Raw genomic sequence first — 19,326 nt, 5'->3', positions numbered from 1 at the left:
GATAAGCTGGAAAGCATGCAGGTACACGGGGCGGGGGGGGGGGGGGGGTGTCTGCATGTTGGCAGGCAGCTGTGCCCAATGGGCACCTTCTCTAGCTAAACAGTGAGGGTAACCTCCAGAGCCTGGAGGTGCTCAGGGACCTGAGTAACAGCTGACTGGTCTGGAGAGGGACCCCTGGTCTGGGCCGAGCCACTGAAAAATTCTCATGTCTGGGAATGTAGAGCCCAGCTAGAGAAAGGGGAGCAGAAGACATGTTGCCAGGGCTGATGCATGGTATTGTCAGAGTCCTGGAGGCTGCCCTGAGGCTGGCGAACTGAGAGGCCTCCTGGCCTATCTATTCCTGAGCAGTTCAGACGGCAGATATCCACAGACTGTGCCAGTGTAGCAAAGCCACTTCTCTGAGCTGCCCTCCTTGCACCCCATGTTCTCCTGCCATCCTAGATCACTCTAGACCATCCTCTGATCCAGAAACCAAAGGGCTGATACCCAGCCCAGCAAGAGGCCTCTCTCCTTCCCCTAATCCAAAGGCCAGTTTAGGTCCTTCAATATTTTGTTCGGAGAGCCTTCCTGTACATCGCCCTTTTCAGTTTGAGTGGGGCAGTGACAATGCCCGATACGAGAGAACCCATCCTCACACATCAGGAGAGGTTGCCCAGAAGGGGCAGCATTTCAGGGGAGCCTCTGAGGAGCTGTAGGAGTGGGTTTAGGGAGCTAAACAGCAGGGGCAAAGGTCTGAGGGGTGGGGAGCCAGCAAGAGTGGGTATGGCAGGGGGAGAAGGTTTCAGAAGGTTGGCACAGAAGGCTAGAGACCTTGACCCAGGGGCTTTTCCAACCTGTGGGACACTGGGACATTCACCTATGCTTGCTAAACACAGAAAAAGACATAAGCACCCAGGCTGCAGGCTTCGTGACCTCCAGCAGGAAAGGAGAAAGTGCGTGATAGGCTATAGTCACACACTATTTCATGATGTGTTCACATCCAATGGTTCACTTCCTCTTCCCCATAATCCTGGACAGTGAGAAGCCTGGAGACCCAAAAAGTTACCCTGAAACTCCCTCCCTGGGGTTCACACCACCATCCACTAGAAGGAAGAGGCCTGGTCCCCCAGACCGGGCCTGCCCAGGGCAGGCTGGCACCCGGAAGCATTCCATCCACATGACATCTTCCTCCGTGAGCACTTCTCTCCCGTCTCCTTCGCTCCTTCAGTCAATTCTGCGAGGGCTGTTACATGTACCCAGACACATCGTGGAGGCCTCGCCCATCATTTCAGGGCTAATTTGCCTCTCATTTTAGAGCTGTGCCTTACCCATATGCACAATTTCCAGTCTCTGTTGAATTCTTTTGCATCCTAAGGGCTCTCAGCCAAGAACGTGCTATCCCTATTCCCATGAAAAATTAAAATTAAAAGGCTGTAAGTCTTACATGTACATGGCTCTACAGCTGGTGGGGCATGTTCTCCTCTATCATTTCACTTACTCGTGACCCAACACAGTCAGCAAAGGCATCCCCACTGCAGAGATGGGAGGGCGAGGCTCGGAGACTACGGGACTCACCTGCTGCCCCAAACCACACAGCTGAGCCAGGGCCTGAGCACATCGGGCCCAGTGTTCACTGCACTAGGTCCCTGCTCCTTCTCAAACTGCAGAACACAGGAGGGAAGAGCAGGCCCCACAATGGCCTGGACCCAAATCTCGGTTTGTCTGCTGTGTGGCCTTACACGGCTGTCCTCGCTTCTCTGGGCCTCCTTCTTCTCAACTGTGAAATGGTAATTAACACGCAGGATTGTGCTGAAGATCAGGCTTCTGGCAAACAGGACTCGCTTGTTGAGCTTACTCCCCCTGCCTGTCATTCTCCAGCCAGCGTTTTGACTGGGACAGAGAGAACCGACGCTTGGAAACGACTCTTAGAAAAAGTGCAATTTACCTGTTGGCCACCAGAGTGCAGTCGATTTCTGGTCGCTTCGTTTTGGGAATGACATACAGTGGGTATCTGTCCCCGTGTCGAATGAACACATGCACTGAGATCAGCTTAAAATGATGGGGGGCGTGACCTGTGGGAGAGGAGTAACATGGCCTGGTTATCACTCGGGAGGTGAGCAGCCTTTCCACTTCACAGAGGTGGGGAGGGATGAGCCTAGCAGCAGGGTGCCGTGCTGCAGGCAGCGGGGTGGCTCACAAGGCAGGTGGAGGAGAGAGACAGGACTGGTTATGTCTGGTTAGGTCTCTGACACCCCAGAGGTGACAGGGAGGCTCTGGGGGTGTGGCTGGGTGCTGGAGGCCAGAGTGGCCTCACTCACAATCCACAGTCTAGCGAGTGGCCTGGAGAAATGCTAGAAACAATGACTTCTACTTCAAAGCTCCATGAAACGGGATCTGGCTCCCTCGGTGGAGCACACAACTCTTAACCTCAGGGTTGGGAGTTCAAGCCCCACATTGGGTGTGGAGCCTCCTTAAAAAGATCAATAAAATAAATAAAGCTCTATGAAACAAATCAGGGCAAACACTGATAAAAATATTCAGTATCATTTTGATCCATGTTCAAAAAAAGCAATACTCAACACAAAAATCGTATCTTCCTACACCTTTACTGCAGGATACCAATGGAGCATCCAGCATCCTGTGGACATCGTAGGCTCCGAAGAGAGTTTATTGGAAAGGGGGGTGTAGTTGGAGGTGCTGCCCTAGAGCCCATCAATCCTACCTTTCCATCTCTGGTATCCCACTGAAAACCATAATGGCAAACCTGTGCAGAGGGCTCCTCGTGAGCCACGTGTTTGAAGCATTTACTTAAGACTCCGGGCAGCCCTGTGAGCAGAGACTGCTCATTACCCCCATTTCACAGATGAGGAAGCTAAGACTTGGGAACTCATTCAAGGGCACGGCTTAGTGGCAACTGCAGGATTTGAGCCGTCAGGTTCCTTCCTATCATGCGCTGCTTGAAGATCTACTCATTCCCATAGGGGCGTCTGTCCTGGTACCAAGTTGGGCAGGGCAGGCAGGCCTACCTTCCATGCTGCGCTCAGCCACACTGGGAATGTTGCAGTACAAAAGCGCTTCGTAAATGGGGTCCATCACAGGGGGCTCGGTCACTGGGTCAGGCATGATTCTCTTTCGACTCTTGCTACTCACTCCATTCTTAGCTGTGGACACTGGGGTCAGGTGGACTGCAAGGAAAGCAAGGCAGGTCATGACAGGTGCAGCGTGGGGGGCCCCAGGCCAGCAGGAGGGGCCCAGAGCGTGGCTGGATTTACACTGAGTAACCCTTCTCTCCCTTAGCATTAGGGTGGACTTCAGTCCAGCAAGCGGTCAGCTTCTTATCAAGAACTGTTTCCTAAGCCTTCACTGGGCCCTGCCTCTTTCTCAATGCCATTACCTTCTCCTGACTGATAATTAGCTGTGCCACAGCAGGTGGGCCACCCCAGAGAAGGGGCCTGCCTCGCTCGGTGGTAGAGGAAGAACTTCATGCAACCTGGTTACCTCATTCCTAGCACCCTCTGAATTCTAGTAAATACTAGAGAGGAAAGCCAGCACCTCTTGGGTGCCTCCGAAGTGCTATATGTGCTATCTGACAGATGTCCTTTGATATCATCTGCTTTGCACCCTGGGGTCCCCAAGAGTCCAAACACAGGCATCACTCATTAATCCTCACAAGACCACTTTACAAAGAAGAGAGCCTAGTGTCAAGGGAGGAGATTGAGGCAGTCACCCAAGGTGGATGTGGCGGGTAGAACCCCATCTCAAGCTCACTCCTCTGCCTCTACTGGTTCTCCCCACCAGTCTTCTGGATGTCATGCGTGGGCTCCGCCATCTATCTGTCTGTCCATCTAGCACCCTTCTTTCTGTTGGTGAACTGCTCTTTCCCCTCCTCATGTGGTTCTGGTTGAACCGTCAATCACAGGGTCCCTGCCCCCGGCCCCCGGCCCCCGGCTGGAGATGGACCTCTGACTGAGTCAATGAGGATAGTTATGGAGCAACTAGTCTCCTTCTCCTTGACAGAGGCACTGTGCATGCACTAGAAAAGGCTCTCTTTTGTATGCTGATCTCTAAGAACGGAAACCTGGGGCTGCCCCAGCTACATGTTCCTCCTCAGACAGCCTCTGCCTGCAGAGGAAGAAAATGATGCCGAGTAGAAACAAGGCAGAAAAACAAATGCAGAGACCTAATCAGAGAGAGAGAGAGAGAGAGAGAGACCTGAGGACATCCATTCTTGGAGACCCTGGGTTCAGATGTGGCTGAAGCCAGAACCTCTCTTAAAAGTCCCAATTACATACATCATATATAACCCTTCTTGTTTAAGCTAGTTTCAGTTGGGTTTCAGTTACTTTCAACCAAATGAATCCCGATGAACAGACTTTTATCAATTACTTAGGAGCAGATGTAAGTCCATCTTCTGGGTCAATGGTCCATATATGGGGGACCTCTTTGCAGCACCACAGATTTTCTGGAACTCTCTACAAAATGATAGTTTTATTTTTAGCATCCACCAACTGAGGAAACCCACAGAAATAGCTGTGCCCATGCATATCATTTAATTTCTAAAAGGTTTATCAATCACCAGAATACACATACATACATTTGAACAATAGCTAAAATAGGGCCCAACCACCAGTCTAAATCCATTTAAATTCCCTTATTTCTTTTATTTTTTATTTATTTTTTTTAAGATTTTATTTATTTATTCATAGAGATGCAGAGAGAGAGAGAGAGAGAGAAGCAGAGACACAGGCAGAGGGAGAAGCAGGCTCCATGCAGAGAGCCTGACGTGCGACTCGATCCAGGGTCTCCAGGATCACGCCCTGGGCTGCAGGCGGCGCTAAACCGCTGCGCCATCGGGGCTGCCCTCCCTTATTTCTTTTATAGGTTCCTCTAAATAAATACTTAAGGTTTTCCTTTGGCAAACAGATGTTATAAATAAAGTTAAAAGACAATCCACTGAAAGGAAAATATTTGCAACATAAGTAACAAATTATTAAAGCCAAAATGCATATGAGCTTCTACAACTAAAAAATCAGTAGGGGGTATGAGTAGATTAATTACAGAAAAACAAACACCAATGGCAATGAATGTATGAAAAGATGTTCAACGTTATTCATACTTAAATACAAAATAAAACAATAGCATCTGATCCCTCCCCATCAGACTAGAATCTCATGTTTTAATAATAATAATAGCAGTAGCAGTACTGGCAAGGCTGTAAAAACTCACTTCCACACACTGCAGGTGAGAGTGGAAACAGGAACCTTTTGGAAGTATTTGGCAGCATCCACCAAAATGCTATATGTGCTTTATCCCCAATCCTGTTATCCTACCTCTTGGAATTTAAATCAATCCCAATCACAAAGATGTATGGCCAAGGAGACTGGCCGTAGCGTTATTTGTAATAACAGAAAAGGAAAATGGACTAAGTATCCATCATTAACGGAACAGAATGTTACATCCATATTGGGGAATATTCTGCCAAAGTTAAAAAGGATGTGAAAGAGGGATCCCTGGGTGGCTCAGTAGTGGGGCGTCTGCCTTCAGCCCAGGGTGTGATCCTGGAGTCCCAGGATTGAGTCCCACAACGGGCTCCCTGCATGGAGCCTGCTCCTCCCTCTGCCTGTGTCTCTGTCTCTCTCTCTCTCTGTGTCTCTCATGAATAAATAAATAAAATCTTTAAAAAAAAAAGATGTAAAAGAATCAAAGATAAATGAAGTGAACAAACCAAGTTACTGGCTAAGAAAAAAACTATAAATGTACGAACATACAGGCATTTATTATGTAAATGCATAGAAATGTCTACAGGGACATCCACTACAACGCAGCAGTGTTTTCCTCTGGGGAATGGGTGGAATGGGGTATGAAGTAGTATTTTTATTTGTTTTCCCATAAATGCCTACATTGTTTTACAGGTCTACATACATACATGTTTAGAGTAAGCATGTTACATACTTCCTCTATGTATAGACATGGATGTATCTTTCTATAATATCTAGATACACTTTTTTATTAGCATATTTTCATTCATTACTTTTATTATTTGTATTACAACAACAATCATAGAGCTATAAAATTGGTCGGAACTTCACCAATTCAAAATTAGTCCTTTGATCGGTCCTACAGCCACTTTCTTCCCAGCAGCTGGAAGGAGCCAGAATTGCTAACACCATAAGCTCAGGTGTCTATAGAGGTAATTTACCACTGGGGGATTCATGCCAGAGCAAGGGAAGGAGAAAAGTATATGTCTGAAGGCAGCATCTTAATGACCCAGCAATTCTGGCGAGCAACTCTGCTCTTTTAAGAAATGGTGCCGGATTCCGGCCCCTTGGCCATGCCTGCGGGCACACTTCATTTGAGTCTGGGCCAGGCACAGGTGAAGCTAAGGACACATGATCATATGAGTGACACAGGGACATAAGGGCATAGGTCTCTAGACATCCCATAGTCCCCACAGTTGACTAGTTTATCTGTAAGCACACTGGGTAAGGTCTATGGAGGCTACCACTTGGGAACTGCTATAGACTGAATACTTGTGTCCCCTTAAAATTCACATGTTGAAAAAAAAAAAAAAAGAAAAAAAAAATTCACATGTTGAAACTCCAACCCCCAATGTGAGGTGAGGTCTTTGGAAGATGGAGGTCAAGTGGGATGAGCATCCTTATAAATGAGACCGCAAAGAGTAACTACCTCCCTGACCCTCTGCCATCTGAGGTTACAGAGAAAAGATGGGTCTTCACAGACACCGAATCTGCTCGTGCTTTGATCTTGGACTTCCCAATCTCCAGGAATGAAAAAAATAATTTTCTGTTGCTTACAAGTTACCTCATTTAAGGTATTTTTATTAAGTGGCTCAATGGAGTAAGAAGGAATCATGGTAGTTGGGCCCAAATGACCCATTCATGCCCCAAGGAAGCAGTGGTTTGAAACTCAGATAAAAACTGGGTGATGATTAGAGGCCTTCTGTCCAGAAAGATTTTATCTGCTGCTTCCTCCGGCATCTGGGCCTGTCTGCCTCACCCACTAGCTATTGAGATCACCCTGTGCTGTTTGCACCCTCCTAATCACCAGAACGCAGGGCCAGCCCATGTGAGGCCCTTTGGTGGGTCCTCCAAACACCAGACATTCGGGGGAGGTTCTGATGCAAGAGGCTGGGGAGTGAGACGTCTCCCCCAGACCCACTCTCGTACATCCTCACCCCCAACTTGGTCCTCACTGTCCCTGAACAGCTTGGAGCTGCCCCCACTGCCCAACATTCCTCCCTCTGTGTCTAACTACCCTCATCTCACCATTGTTCTCTAAATCTGGCCAACTCCATGATAATCCTGGGGTCACCCCTTCCAGGAAGCCCACCCTAGCATCCCTCTTCTATTGTCCTGCCCCTGGTTCTTGCTGCCATAACACAGGTTCTTGCTCACAACACAGTAGCCATAAACAGGGGTGTCCACAGTTTCTCAACTGGCCACGCTAAACATCTGGAGGCTCAGGGCTATGTCTTTTTCATCTTTATATTCCCCCTCTGACCAACCCAGGGCAGGCCCCCCCACAAATGCTTGTTGAACTGGAGGCTTACTCTGAGCCAAGTGCTGCACTCCAAGACAGAAAACAAATATCCACCTGCACACCTGGCCTTCCTCCTAGCTCTAGCCGTAAGAACCTCCTGTATATAAGCCCTTTACAGGTGCCTCAAATCTGACTCCCATCCCTGGGTCAGATCACCACCCCTCCCTTCGTTCTGCAGAGTGGCACTTCCCCCCAGGCCAACTGCCTGGCTTGGTGGGGGGTTGTTGTGCTGCTCCTCCAGGATCCCGTCCTTGTATACTGACTGGTCCAGGGACAGGGGCCCAAGTCTAGCCACCTGTGCCAACGAGGGCTCTTTCCACAAAAGAAAGGCTTCCCCATGTAGAAGCAACTTTATAGGAAGTCAGGTGGCCTCCTGCAATCCCTACCCAAGGCTGTAGGCTGTCTCTTACTGTCCCTGTGCCTCTGAAGTTTAGTTGTCAGCTCTTCCTCTTATTACACGGACACCCTGGCAGATCCAAATCAGGTGTCAGGTCCACAGGTGTCCTGGTGAAGACAAGCACAATGGGGCTAAAGTGTCGGCTCACCTCTCCATCACTGGCTCAGCTGCCCGAGTCACACCACTGACCACACCAGCAAAGAACCTCATGGGGTCAAAGGCATGGCTCCACCAACTGCTTTTTACCTTCCTAGCTCCAGAGCCTGCCTCACCATCAGTCCTAGGCTGGTCATCTCCCTAGCAGACTGTAGTCACCTCTTCCTTGGAACTTCTTGTTTCCAGGACCACTAAAGCCTGTCCTCAGTCAACTCTGTTACCAGGCTACTCATGGTTCTGAATGCAGGCAGGTGGTGTGGGGTTGGGGGCTACTGAGTCACAAGCCTGGGTTCAAGTCCTGACTTTGTTACTTCCTAGGTGCATGACGTTGGGCAAATATTCCTGCCTCACTAGGCTTTATTCCCTTTACCTGTAAAATGAAGATTACGGCATCTCTACCAGAGTGGTGGCATGGATGACTTGAGGTGTCACTTGTGGAACACTGTATAGTGCCTGCAGCATGGTAAGGGATAAAGAAGTGCTATTTGCACATCTGTCCTCTTGATGTGATAATTCTGGCCACTTCCAGGCTCTTAAAAGGTGCTGCCTTCAACTCGGGATCTGGAAGGGATGCTGACCCTCTGTGTCCACACCTTTCACAGAAGCATAATGAACCAGTCTCCCTTTGCCTCTCGACCACCCAATTTTAGCAGCTTTTCTGACTCCTTTAAATACATGCAGCTTATCCAAGATAGCATCTTCCTTTTTTTTTTTTAAGATCTACACCCAATGTGGGGCTTGAACTAATCAACCTGAGATCAAGAGTCACACGCCCTACTGACTGAACCAGCCAGATGCCCCCAAGATGTTACCTTCTTCTTCTTTCTTAATAAAGATTTTACTAAAAAAAAAAAAAAATTTTACTTATGTATTCATGAGAGAGTCAGAGACACAGGCAGAGGGAGAAGCAGGCTCCCAATGGAGAGCCCAATGTGGGAACTGATCCCAGGACCCTGGGATCAGAACCTGAGCCAAAGGCAGACGCTCAACTACTGAGCATTACCTTCTTATAAGCTAAACTACCCCTGATTCTACTATCCCCCAGTAATCCAAAGGTTCCTGAATTCTGTTTCCTTCACAGGCCTGCCAAAGAATAATGATTTGCTCTATAGGCAATTCCCACAATTCCCTCAGTGCTGCTCAATCCATCAAGTTGTCTTAAAGATCCATTGTGCCTCTACCCTGCACTGAAAATAAAAATGTCTGTGTGTCATTCTCAAATATAAACCAGAACCACAACTGGAGACCAATTCTGTTATTTGCCTTGGACCATTTGCTTTTTATTATTTTTAAAAGATTTTATTTATTTGAGAGAGAAAGAGTGAGTGAGAGTGAGAGAGAACACACGGGCAGGCGGAGGGGGAGAGGGAAGCAGGCTCCCTGATGTAGGGACTCAATCCTGGGGCCCCAGGATCATAACCTGAGCCCCCCTGACCATTTGCTTTTAATAAAAGGCAGCAGAAATCATGCTTGGCGAAAATCAAGCCCACATTTGCAAACTTTGAGAGACTTGGTTTTACATGGACAAGATGGACCAAATAGCTGAATCTATCCTTTTTGACCTATCCACTTGGGGCCACAATACAAGACCAACCTTTCCTGTTCTCTTCATTCTTTTTTTTTTTTTTTTAATTCATGATAGTCACACACACACACACACACACACACAGAGGCAGAGACACAGGCAGAGGGAGAAGCAGGCTCCATGCACCGGGAGCCCGATGTGGGATTCGATCCCGGATCTCCAGGATCGCGCCCTGGGCCAAAGGCAGGCGCCAAACCGCTGCGCCACCCAGGGATCCCTGTTCTCTTCATTCTTAACTATTCTTCATTCCTCATGCTTGTTACATCATGGTGAACTACTGTTAAGAACCTAATAAGTGCTTTTGGTGCCAGTGATAAGCCTGGTCCCATTTAGGGAGCCAGTAAACCACAGGAGGTCTGGCTCACGAGGTTAGGACTCAACACATCCCATCAGGCTGGAGGTTTTGCTCTAAGCTGTTCTCAAGCTCTTATCTCCTACTTGTCTGTCCCTCCCTCTGACGTCAGCCACGGAGTCCTAAGTCCACGGACTGCCAGAGCACAAAGACAGGGTTCCCACGGTGGCCTGAGCTGGAGCCCAGCTGTGGCCTCCCAGGCAGGACAGGAAATCTCAATGTCCCCTGGGGCAGCTGATAACTGGCCTGGCTCAAACAGGGTCCTTTTGGATGAGATGACAGAAACTAGAAATCAGAGAGCCATCCAAGGACAAGCCCCCAGAAAGAACTGTGACAAGAACCTCAGCTATCCTTAACCATCTCATAGCCTGGCTCCCCCGTCTCAACTTTGAGAATATGATCAAAGTTACTGCTTCTCAACCCTGAAAAAGGACTGCACACACAAGCTTCTGCGCTTGAATTCTGAGGGTTCACAGGATCCCTGAAACCACAAGACGATGCTGATATCTGTTGGACTCAGGCTAACAACCCAGTATGCCTGGAAATAGGTTTCTGATTTTGACACCCTTGATAGAGGAGATTTTTCTTTTTTCAAAATGGAGAGGGAGCTTTACAACTCACATAAACATGTGTTCATCCTAAAATAGCCTTTCAACAGTAAGGTATAAAAAGAAGTGAAAATCATCCATAATCTTATCACCCAGAACAACCCCAGTCTACATTTTACTGCATATGTGTGGCTGGGTGTCCTGCCAGAGGTGAAATCTGTGCTTCTGTCCGCACTCTGAGGATTGTTTCCTCTCCCCTCAAGAGGAACAAGTACGTTTTCTGTTTCTCAAAGGTCTACCTTTTGAGGGCACTAAAGCTCACGAAGGCCACCAAACCAACTGCTCAGGAAGGCGGCTGGTCATCTGCCTTCTGTGGAAAGGGTCACAAGGAAGAGATGGTCAGGAGTGAGGGAGCACTTTGGGGAAGCCCCCTGACTGAGAGACAATGCTGAGGGTGGGGCCTGGACCCCTTAGGTACCTGGACTGACCGGCCAGCCCACCCTCTGGTGGATACCTGGGGCCAGGCTAGGTTCCAGGTTCCCCAAGAGGCAGACGCCTGGGCAGTCTAGGGTCTAGCCTCTCAGATGACACAGGAAAGAAAGGGAGGGAGATGGGGAGGCTCAGCGTGATACCGCAGCCCGGGCCAGAGACGTGAGAGAAGGACCATGCATCATGGCCGACTCCCTGTCCCTCCCACCCACGGGCAGCCTGGCTCTGCCGGGCCGGTGAGGCACTGGGTGCCAACAGTGAGACAGTCGCAGAGCTCTCCCTGGGTGTAGCCTGACTTCACTCTCATATTCCAGATTCAGATTCTCCCCTCAAGACCTCATTCCTGATAAGTTTCAGAACAGCCAGGCCACCCTTCCTCCAGGGCAGAGCTGCCATCAAGACCATGGGGTTCCACCTCTGGTTACCACTAACCTCAAGTCAAGGTGGAGTTTCTCGGTTTTTTTTGTTGTTGTGAATGTTCTTTTAATGTCATCACCTTGGAGCAAACTCCACCTGGGCCAACTCCCACCATGTCCTTGGCTCCCCTCCATTCTGCAGCTACTCCAATGTAAACATCTGCAGCCTTCTCTCCTATTTTGTCCCTGTCCTCACATAGGCTTGGCATATGCAGATACTCTGAGTTCATTGGCTACTTCTACTAATATTTTCTTGTTTTACTAGCTAGCCCTGATAGTCTTCTCTTCTCTAAAATAGGAGACTCCCTTCTTGAGTTGACACACACACACACACACACACACACACACACACTCCCATATAAGATACCACATGTAGTTACCATATTATGGACAACCTTGTATGAGAATACAAACAGATCTGTGTAATTACGGCGTAATGGCTACAGGAGTATTTAATGTTGGACACTTGGCGCCCCCCCCCCCCAACACGTTTGCCTATTGTGAGCTATCCTGGAATAAACATCTTTGAACACACATTTCTATCTTCTCATCTAATTACCTTTAGGAGAAATTCTCTAAGATCAGAAACTGCGAAGGAAGGAAAGGAGGAGGGAGGGAGAGAGAGAGAGGAAAGGGAAAGAGAGGGGAGAGAAACAATGTGCCACCACACCCCCAAAAGAATCCTGGAAATGACCCCCACACATAAATGCGTCCATTTTTAGCTCATGGAAGGGCCTGCTATGTGATACTCTCTCCCCTCCCCCATGTAACTACAAAAACTGAAGACACATGATGAAAGCTGATTAGTCACACTTAATTTTGACACCTACAGAATTTTTTCAACCACAGACATTTAACTCTGTGTGGTAGCTGGGCACGAAGCATTCAGAGAGAAAGCAAAATTAAAACTCTCAAGAGATCAAACAGAAAATAAATCTCCAGGAAAAGGACTGAAATTTAAAAAAAAAAAAAACGAAACGTAGAACTTCATAGTGATGATAATGAGATTAGGCTATTATACATAGAACTTCCTAGGTTAAAAACACAAGCCTTCATGTTTAATTCCTCATTCTTTCTGACTCCGATTCACCAAAATAAAATCCCAGGAGGAACCTTATTGTGACTTTTAAAATTGAGTACACGGGGGCACCTGGGGGGTTCAGTCGGTTGGGCATCCTACTCTTGGTTTCAGCTCAGGTTGTGATCTCAGGGTCCTGAGATGGAGCCCCCCGCCATGGTGTTGGGCTCAGAGGGGAGTCTGCTTGTGATTCTCTCTCTCTCTGCCTCCCCCCAAGTGTGGTCTCTCTCTCTCTAAAATAAACAGATCTTTAAAAATAAATAAAATAGAGTACATACTACCTAAGACCCTTGGCATTCTAAGGGTTGCATCCCCAAACCTTTTCCATGAAAACGTTAAAATCTTCATGAATCCCCAATTCACACACACAATTGGGGCACATGATTTTCTCCATACCATACACATGGGATGAAGAGCAGAGCGTGACAAAGCCCCGTGGCTGGCTCGCTCCCAGCTATTATTATCCAAGTCTGTGCCTCAGCAAAATCCCTGCCACCATCTATCTCTACCAGGGTGCAGGGTGCCTGTGAAGAGTGGGAGCTGTGAATGCCAACAGCCGACCACGAAAAGCAGGCTGAAGCCAGGGGCTGAACAACCAAGGCGGATGCTACAACCCCCAGGCACCTTTCAGGAGCTCCTCACTCTCCTTCTCAGAGGCAATTTTCTTTTAATTTACACGCTGTTCTAGCAACTTGGTTATTCTCTTTCCCAGAGGACAACAATTCCAAAGCAGCATATAAAAGGGGAGGGGAGTGGGGGCTGGAGACTGTGGGAAAATGATGGCTCTGCGGGAAGAGAGGTACCAGGGAGACTACTGAAGACATACACACACCGCATGCCACTCCCATGCCTGTACCACACACGCCACATACACATACACATACATACCACTCACACATGCCACTCATACGCACCACATACACATCACTCATGTGCATTGTTCACATACCACATACACACGGGGCTCACATGCAGCACTTACACACACTACATACACACCACATACACATGCTACCACTCATAGACACCACATGCATGTACCACATGCACACACTGCCACTCACAGACACCACACACACGCAAACGCTACTCACACACCACATACATACAAAACTCACACGCAGAGCTGGTTCAGATGGGTTACCTATTCAACACACGCCACTCACACCACACATAACACCACCCTTCACACATATTGCACACCACCACTCGTATACATCAGATACACACAACTCACACAGGCTGGTTCGGCTGGAGGGCCTACTAAACACACACACACACACACACAGCTGATTAATCTGAAATTCCTCAGTTTCCTACTTGCTTCCCTCGGTTTGGGGGCCTCACCTCTCTGCTGCCATACTGTCTCCTTCACAGCCTCCCTTCCTGTCAGCCCAGATCTCATCTCTGCCCTGTCCTCTCTTCCTTCCACCTCACCACAGAGCTCAAACTCTCAAGGTGACAGGGTTTAGCAAGTGGAGACCAAGGAGAAAGGAAGAGCTTGCACTGCCCACAAAGGGGGCAGCCAGGACCCAGGTGCTAGCTCCAACACTGTCTCTGCAAGGGATTATGGGTCTCGGCTTGCTAGATAGTCTCTTTGTTTGTTTTTTAAAGAGGAGCTGGAAGTTTATGTGAAACTGCCCAAGTTCTAAAACATTGGTAAAGAAATGTGAAAACACACATTGGGCCAAACAAAACTGTCGGTCTAGAGTGGCTTCCACATGCTCCTGGGAGACCTGGTCTCTCCAGGTCATGGCTTCAGGAACAGTGAATACAAAGTCCCCCGGCACTGCCTCTGGACAGGGTCTCTCTTAGGCTCAGATCCCAAAACCACCTTCTGGCAAGACACAGTACCCAGTTGGCCCTCAAGGACCTCACCGACACCTCCAACTCCTTGTCCTGCTCCACACCCAGCCTGTCCACTTACCTGGGTCTGATGCAGGCCTGGGGAGCCATGGGTCCCATATGGTTACCCCCCAGCCCTATTTAACTCAGGCGGCGCTGAAACATTTATATGAAAAACCACACAAACACACGAGTGACCGAGGCATCTACTGGACTACCCAAGCCAGACTCCTGTGTGTGTCATGGTGGTCTTCCCCTTCTCTCATCACCCTGGCCCACTCTACCACCCAATTAGCTCAAAGTCCCACAGCATCACCTGCTGCTTTGGTGTCCCCTCAGCCTTTTATGGCAAACTCAGGCAAAACAGCCTGAGTTGCCACCCAGCTTCACCCTCCCATCAGCCTCTGAAAGCAGAGTGCCCAGAATTTGTGCTTATAAGACTCACCCAGGGAGCTAGTCAAAAGTGCAGATTCTGAGTCCCACTCCTGTAAAAATTCTGATTCTGTAGGGAAGGGCACAAAACATGCTCTTCTTTGGTTTTGGAGCACTCTTCTTTTTTTTTTAATAAAGATTTTTAATTTATTTATTCATGAAAGACACAGAGAGAGACAGAGGCAGAGACACAGGCAGAGGGAGAAGCAGGCTCCATGCAGGGAGCCCGATGTGGGACTCGATCCCAGGTCTCCAGGATCAGGCCCTGGACTGAAGGTGGCGCTAAACCGCTGAGCCACCCGGGCTGCCCTGGAACACTCTTCTTTACAAGTTTGCAGAGCCACTCTGCTCAAGGTGCTCAGGAGCCCACACCTGGGCAAACACTATCCTAGACTGTGGTCTTTCTGAGCCATAAATCTCCTGGTGTGTTCCTACTTCAGTGGCTCCCCACAGCCTTCAGGATATAATGTGGTGATAGAGGTGGCCCCAGCTTTTGTCCAACTTCATAGCTACACACAGGTGACTAACCTGGTCCTACTTTTTCATTCTGTCTTTGCAAACCCATCTCCATCTGTAGGAACGCCCCTCCTACCTTCCTCCATGGCCTACTCATACTCACCCCTCAAGGATGAAGCTCAGATGTCACCTCTGCTGAGGAGCTGTCCCTGAATTTCCAGACTGGATAAACTTCTTGTCCTCTATCCTCCCATATCACCCTGCCATAAATGATCTCTAATTCATTTTATTTAATACACAGGGGCCGCTGGGTGGCTCAGTCGGTTAAGCACCTACCATCGGCTCAGGTCATGATCTGAGCAGCCTGGGATTGAGTCCTTCATCTCCCTCTGCTGTTCCCCCTGCTTGTGCTCTCTGGTTCCCTCTCTCCCTCCCTCCCTGTCAAATAATAAATAAAATCTTTAAAAACAAACAAACAGGGATGCCTGGGTGGCTCAGAGGTTGAGAGTTTGCCTTCAGCTCAGGGCGTGATCCTGGAGTCCCAGGATGGAGTGCCATGTCGGGCTCCTTGCATGAAGCCTGCTTCTCCCTCTGCCTGTGTCTCTGCCTCTCTCTCTCTCTCTCTGTGTGTGTCTCTTATGAATAAATACATAAAATCTTTAACAGCAACAAAAAAAACAAAACAAAAACAAACAAACATACATACATTGATCACTGTGTAACAGGCACTGTTTTAGGTGTTTCAAAATATGAGCTCACTGAATCCTTCACTAACCCTATGAAATAGGGACTGTTTTATCCCCACTCTCCAGATGAGAAAACTGAGAGGGTAAATAACATGGCTGAGGTCACCAATCTGGTAAATGGCTGGGATTCAATCTGAGCAGTCTGGCTTTTTCTTAGAGCCATGTTCTTTCACCGGCTCACCTTACATGATATCACCTCTTACCTATCCTAGTGTACCGCACACTCTATTCCAAGTGTCTGCTCATGATTTTCCTCCAGTAGGACAGATAGCTCCTTGGGTCTATGACGGAAACTCAAGGAACATTTGCTGAAGGACAAAGCTGTACATACTCATGGCGCTGGATCAACAAGAAAAGATAAAATTCATAAAATCTCAGAGTTTGAAGAGGATTTAAATGGAATCAGGCCCAATGACCTGCCTTCTCAGGTCAGAGAATGCTCCAGAGCAATGCTCCAGAGTTTGCACTACCTCTGCATGACATGGATTCTTAGGACACTCCACCTTATGCTTAGCTGGAATGTGTCCCCATGGTCACCTGGGCCACACAGAGTCAGTCTGACTCCTGCAGAAAGGGCTCTTCCGATATTGAGGGCAGCCCTGGCTTTCACTGCAGCAGGGTTATCTTCCCTCTTCCCTCCAGTCCATCTTCGATAGTTTCCTCAGAACCTGCTCTGGTCAACTGGTTTGCCCTGCCTGGGAAGATCACCCCCAGATATAGTGCCATGTGCCCAGTGTAGACTGGCCACATTCATGGCCAATGAGCTCTGATCAAAAACAAATAAAGCCTCCTCCCTGACAAGTGGCTGAAGGAACACAAGCCTTGGCAGCCTTCAGGACACCAAGAGTCCTGGCTTCTGAAGAAGGTACCTGGTGATGGGACTCCGTGCTGTTGCTTCAAAGGTTCACATTGACTAGGCTCCTACAAGCCAAGCGTTTCCTGACAAGGCCTGTTCTCACACCAACATTGCAGCAGCAACTAATTCTACTTTACAGAAGAAGAAAGAGAGGCTCTGAGAGGTCCAACTTGCCCAAGGGCTCACAGCTGCTGAGTGGCAGAGCGGCATTCAAATTCAAGGCTGTCATTCCAGACAGAGCCTGCGCAGGCTCCATCACGCTGCCATTTTGGGACTGCCCGTTGGAACATGGCAGGACCAGCATAAAATACGAATTAAGGAAAGGCTGGGTTGAAGCAGCAAAATGGACGATTACAAGAGAGCAGAAAAAAGCAGAAATGTAACTAATCAAGTCTTTATATCTTGGTGGTCTTGCCCTATGGCATTAAAGGAGTCCCTTAATCTGAGAAATGATTTTTCCACTCATAGACATTTCAGCTAGAATAACTAAAGATAGCTATGCCTTGCTTGTTCCCTTCTATAATTCAGACATCAGGAATTTCAGAGTTTCCCTATTTTAAACTCAAAAATATCAAGGGCTTGAAAATACAAAATGAATGATTTCCATTAAAGGCTGTTAGCATACAGCAAGTCATTAGTACCATTTAAAATAAACATATTTTGAGAAACTATGAACTGTATCTTAACCTTTTTTGTATCCCTTCCACCTACCCCCACCCCGACACTGTAAAAAAATGCCTGACACACATAAGCACTTAATAAATATATCTGGGTTCACAGACGCACTTTCTATACCAAGAGGAAGAAATGCTTATTTAAACAACCTAAAAAATAATAATAATAAACAACCTGATTTTTAAAATTGTAACCTGGATCGTAACTTTCTCAAATTCAAAAAGCCTACAAGACAAAATAAAATACATGATCAGTGCAGAAAGCAAATAAAATTATACTGATTCACTTAAAGCCTGAGGAAAAACCAAGTTATATTTGATTACCTCACAAAGGTTACCTAAAATAGTTGTATGTGCAAATCTGGCATTTAAAAATTACTCTGAAGAGATGATGGGAAAAAAAAGTCCATATATTTTAGGGTAAAAATGAAAACACAAATGTTAGTTAAACGTATACCTTTGTGGTATCAATTAGCGCAGTTCCTTACACCATAATAAGCAGCAACCCACAACGCAATTAAATAAAGCAATTAAACTCCATTTCTACAGAAATGGGTAAATTCCAAAGTTACAGTTTACCTAGAAGTAGAAGAGCAGTAAGAACATCCATATCTTAATATCTCTCCGAACTCCAACGTATCCAAGAATAAAGAGCTCCAACCCAGGCAGGCTAATTTACCCTGCAAAATTTCCCTTAAAAAAAGTATGGCTGAAAATTGGCTCTCCTAAAACAGAAGGTACTTTCAGAAGAGTTATATAATAAGCAAAACACACTGGCCAATTCAGTGACGTGGAAACCACCTCATGCAAGAGAAACGCAGCAAACACAAGTAACCCACATTCACGTCTCAGATCCTGTCAGCTTCTCAGAATAAAAATCAAGGTTGACTGTAACCTCCTAACTCTCCAGCCAAAGGATGGAAAATTTTTAATGAAAAGTTATGGACAATTAAACTAGTGAGAGTCCTAACATATTTTTTTGGAATGGATTCGCATTTTATGGTTCATTAACCATCTGGAGTTATCTTTAAACTTCCTATGTCCACCTACTCTTGACCTCATTTCCTATTCTGGAAGGATAAAATGAGTATTTTTAATTGTCTTTAGTATTAGAAATAGCCTGTCATATGTACCAGACACGTGCATGGAGTATGTCACAAATTGGAGGTGTATGAGGGAAGCTTGTTCAAAGCCTCTCTTCAAACCACTTATTCCAAATGCCAAGTCTTTCCGATATTCCCCAGCGCACTCAGAACATCCCACTTGCTGAGCCACCTGGTCTTCTTCCCATTATTCAAACTGCGACAGAAACGCCACCTCCTCACAGAGCCGTCCTAAGCAGTGATGGGTGCCAACCACTTATCTCCCATCCACCAGGGTGAGGTGGTAATATGAAGAAAAGGCAGGTGACAGCAAACACACAATTTCCAGCATCATACAGAAGATGTTCTCAGCTTCAAGTATACAGCACCAGAAGGAGAGGGAATTCGGGTCAGCTTGCTTTTCAGAACAGGTGTAGATTCATTCATTTAACAAGCAGTCATGAAAACACCTACTGTGTGGTTGGCAGTGCAGTTCCCGGGGTATAGAGGGAAACAGGACATGGCCCCTGCTCTCAGAGAACAGTCTTGTAGAAGCAAGAGCCACAAGGGCGCCTGGTGGCTTAGCAGTTGAGTGTCTACCTCTGGCTCAGGTCGTAATCCTGGGGTCCTGGGATCGAGTCCCACATCAGAGTCCCCTGCTTCTCCCTCTGTCTA

General features: G+C 47.5%; 1 protein-coding gene across 12 annotated transcripts in view; it reads right to left on the bottom strand.

Annotated features, from left to right (window-relative positions):
• Nucleotides 1-19,326, bottom strand: part of PXYLP1 (2-phosphoxylose phosphatase 1) — a 72,488-nt gene that overhangs the window by 15,610 nt on the left and 37,552 nt on the right. For 10 of the 12 annotated variants that reach the window (XM_038571064.1, XM_038571069.1, XM_038571073.1 and 7 more), the window contains 2 exons: nt 3,006-3,164; nt 1,925-2,051 (listed from right to left, as the gene is read on the bottom strand). In XM_038571064.1, coding sequence (XP_038426992.1) covers nt 1,925-2,051; nt 3,006-3,164 — 286 coding nt within the window. Of the gene's footprint in view, nt 1-1,924; nt 2,052-3,005; nt 3,165-4,365; nt 4,403-18,148; nt 18,303-19,326 lie in introns of those variants that run through there. The other 2 variants (XM_038571074.1, XM_038571063.1) reach the window with 2 other exon arrangements.

Source organism: Canis lupus, chromosome 23 (genome assembly GCF_011100685.1).
Source record: "Canis lupus familiaris isolate Mischka breed German Shepherd chromosome 23, alternate assembly UU_Cfam_GSD_1.0, whole genome shotgun sequence".
In the NCBI taxonomy this organism is placed as follows: Eukaryota; Metazoa; Chordata; class Mammalia; order Carnivora; family Canidae; genus Canis; species Canis lupus.
This window is presented reverse-complemented; position numbering and strand designations above follow the sequence as displayed.